The sequence below is a fragment of the Equus asinus genome, chromosome X, assembly GCF_041296235.1.
Source record: "Equus asinus isolate D_3611 breed Donkey chromosome X, EquAss-T2T_v2, whole genome shotgun sequence".
In the NCBI taxonomy this organism is placed as follows: Eukaryota; Metazoa; Chordata; class Mammalia; order Perissodactyla; family Equidae; genus Equus; species Equus asinus.
The window spans coordinates 37,453,850-37,454,910 of record NC_091820.1 but is presented as its reverse complement, the minus strand read 5'-3'; the positions used below and the strand labels follow the sequence as shown (position 1 = coordinate 37,454,910).

The 1,061-nt window shown below is 39.4% G+C and overlaps 1 protein-coding gene across 1 annotated transcript; it reads right to left on the bottom strand.

The window, feature by feature from the left end:
• Positions 1–342: 342 nt before the first annotated feature.
• LOC106822122 (non-histone chromosomal protein HMG-17-like) lies at positions 343–758 on the bottom strand. The gene is made up of 2 exons (XM_014827161.2): positions 638–758; positions 343–494 (listed from the first exon to the last, which is right to left on the bottom strand). The coding sequence occupies exons 1-2, from the start codon at positions 756–758 to the stop codon at positions 343–345; spliced, it is 273 nt and encodes a 90-aa protein (XP_014682647.1).
• Between the last annotated feature and the right edge of the window lie 303 nt (positions 759–1,061).

Below are 1,061 nucleotides of genomic sequence, written 5' to 3'. Positions count from 1 at the left end.
AAGAGGACTTAAAAACAAATCTTCATTTTTCCACACCACAAGGCATTTGTGCCAAGGTGGCCAATTTGTGTCAACATCAAAGAATCCTTCCTTCTGGGAACTAAAAGGAAGTCTCTCAAAACTAGAAAGGAAAGATGTTTTTCCCTGATGTCAGTCCAGCTTCAGAGACATTTTATTAGTGACATATGCCCTTCCTCAAAAAACAACAAAGTGTTCTGTACGCTAATAACATAGCTCAAAAAAAGGTAAAACAAAATCCTACATTTTTATAAAACCTGATAAAAATAGTATTTCAAACTCTAAAGTCACCAGAAATATATAGTTATCAAAAATGCACACATTTTATTTGGCATCTCCAGCACCTTCAGCTTTCTGTGCCTGGTCTGTTTTTGCATCTCCATTTTCTGCAGGGTTGTTCCCATCCTTGCTAGCATTAGCTTTTCCTTTTTTCCCTTTGGGTACCTTCTTTCCTTTCTTTGAAGGGGCTTTTCTAGCTTTATTAAAGATACTTTTCATAAACAATCATGGTATTTCAGACAGGTCATGAGCAGACAATCATTAGTAGTATACAACGACTTTCAAACTCCCTTCTTTAACGGACTACCAAAATTAGAAAGCCACTATAAAACCCAGTGAAGTCTGGGTTCTGGCTTTGGAGAAGAAGGTTCAGCAGATAACATTGTGAATCTTCTCTGTGGTTCATTCTTCATGTTGGCTGTATCTCCTTTAGCATTCTTCTCAGCTTTTCTTTTGGGCATGGTGGCAACAGTAGTGGGACATAGGTGCTGGACACAGTGGTGCAGTGGTGCATGGGCTTTGGTCAGTCTGGGGGTGTTCTTGCCTCTTCTTCACACTGCTCCTCCTTGCTCTCATTCTTCATTTCTTTTACTGTATTTCATTCTTTTTCTACCTTCTCTGGTTTTTTTGGGGTGTTTTGGGGTTTTTTGTGAGGAAGATTCACTCTGAGCTAATATCTACTGCCAATCTACCTCTTCTTTCGCTTGAGGAAGATTAGCCCTGAAGTAACATCTGTGCCAATCTTCCTCTATTTCGTATGTGGG

Excerpts from the sequence above, each read along its gene's own strand:
- LOC106822122 (XM_014827161.2), bottom strand. The coding sequence starts at position 758 with ATGCCCAAAAGAAAAGCTGAGAAGAATGCTAAAGGAGATACAGCCAAC. Across the intron at positions 495-637 it reads TCCAAAGCCAGAACCCAGAC|CTAGAAAAGCCCCTTCAAAG; the intron begins TTCACTGGGTTT and ends TCTTTAATAAAG.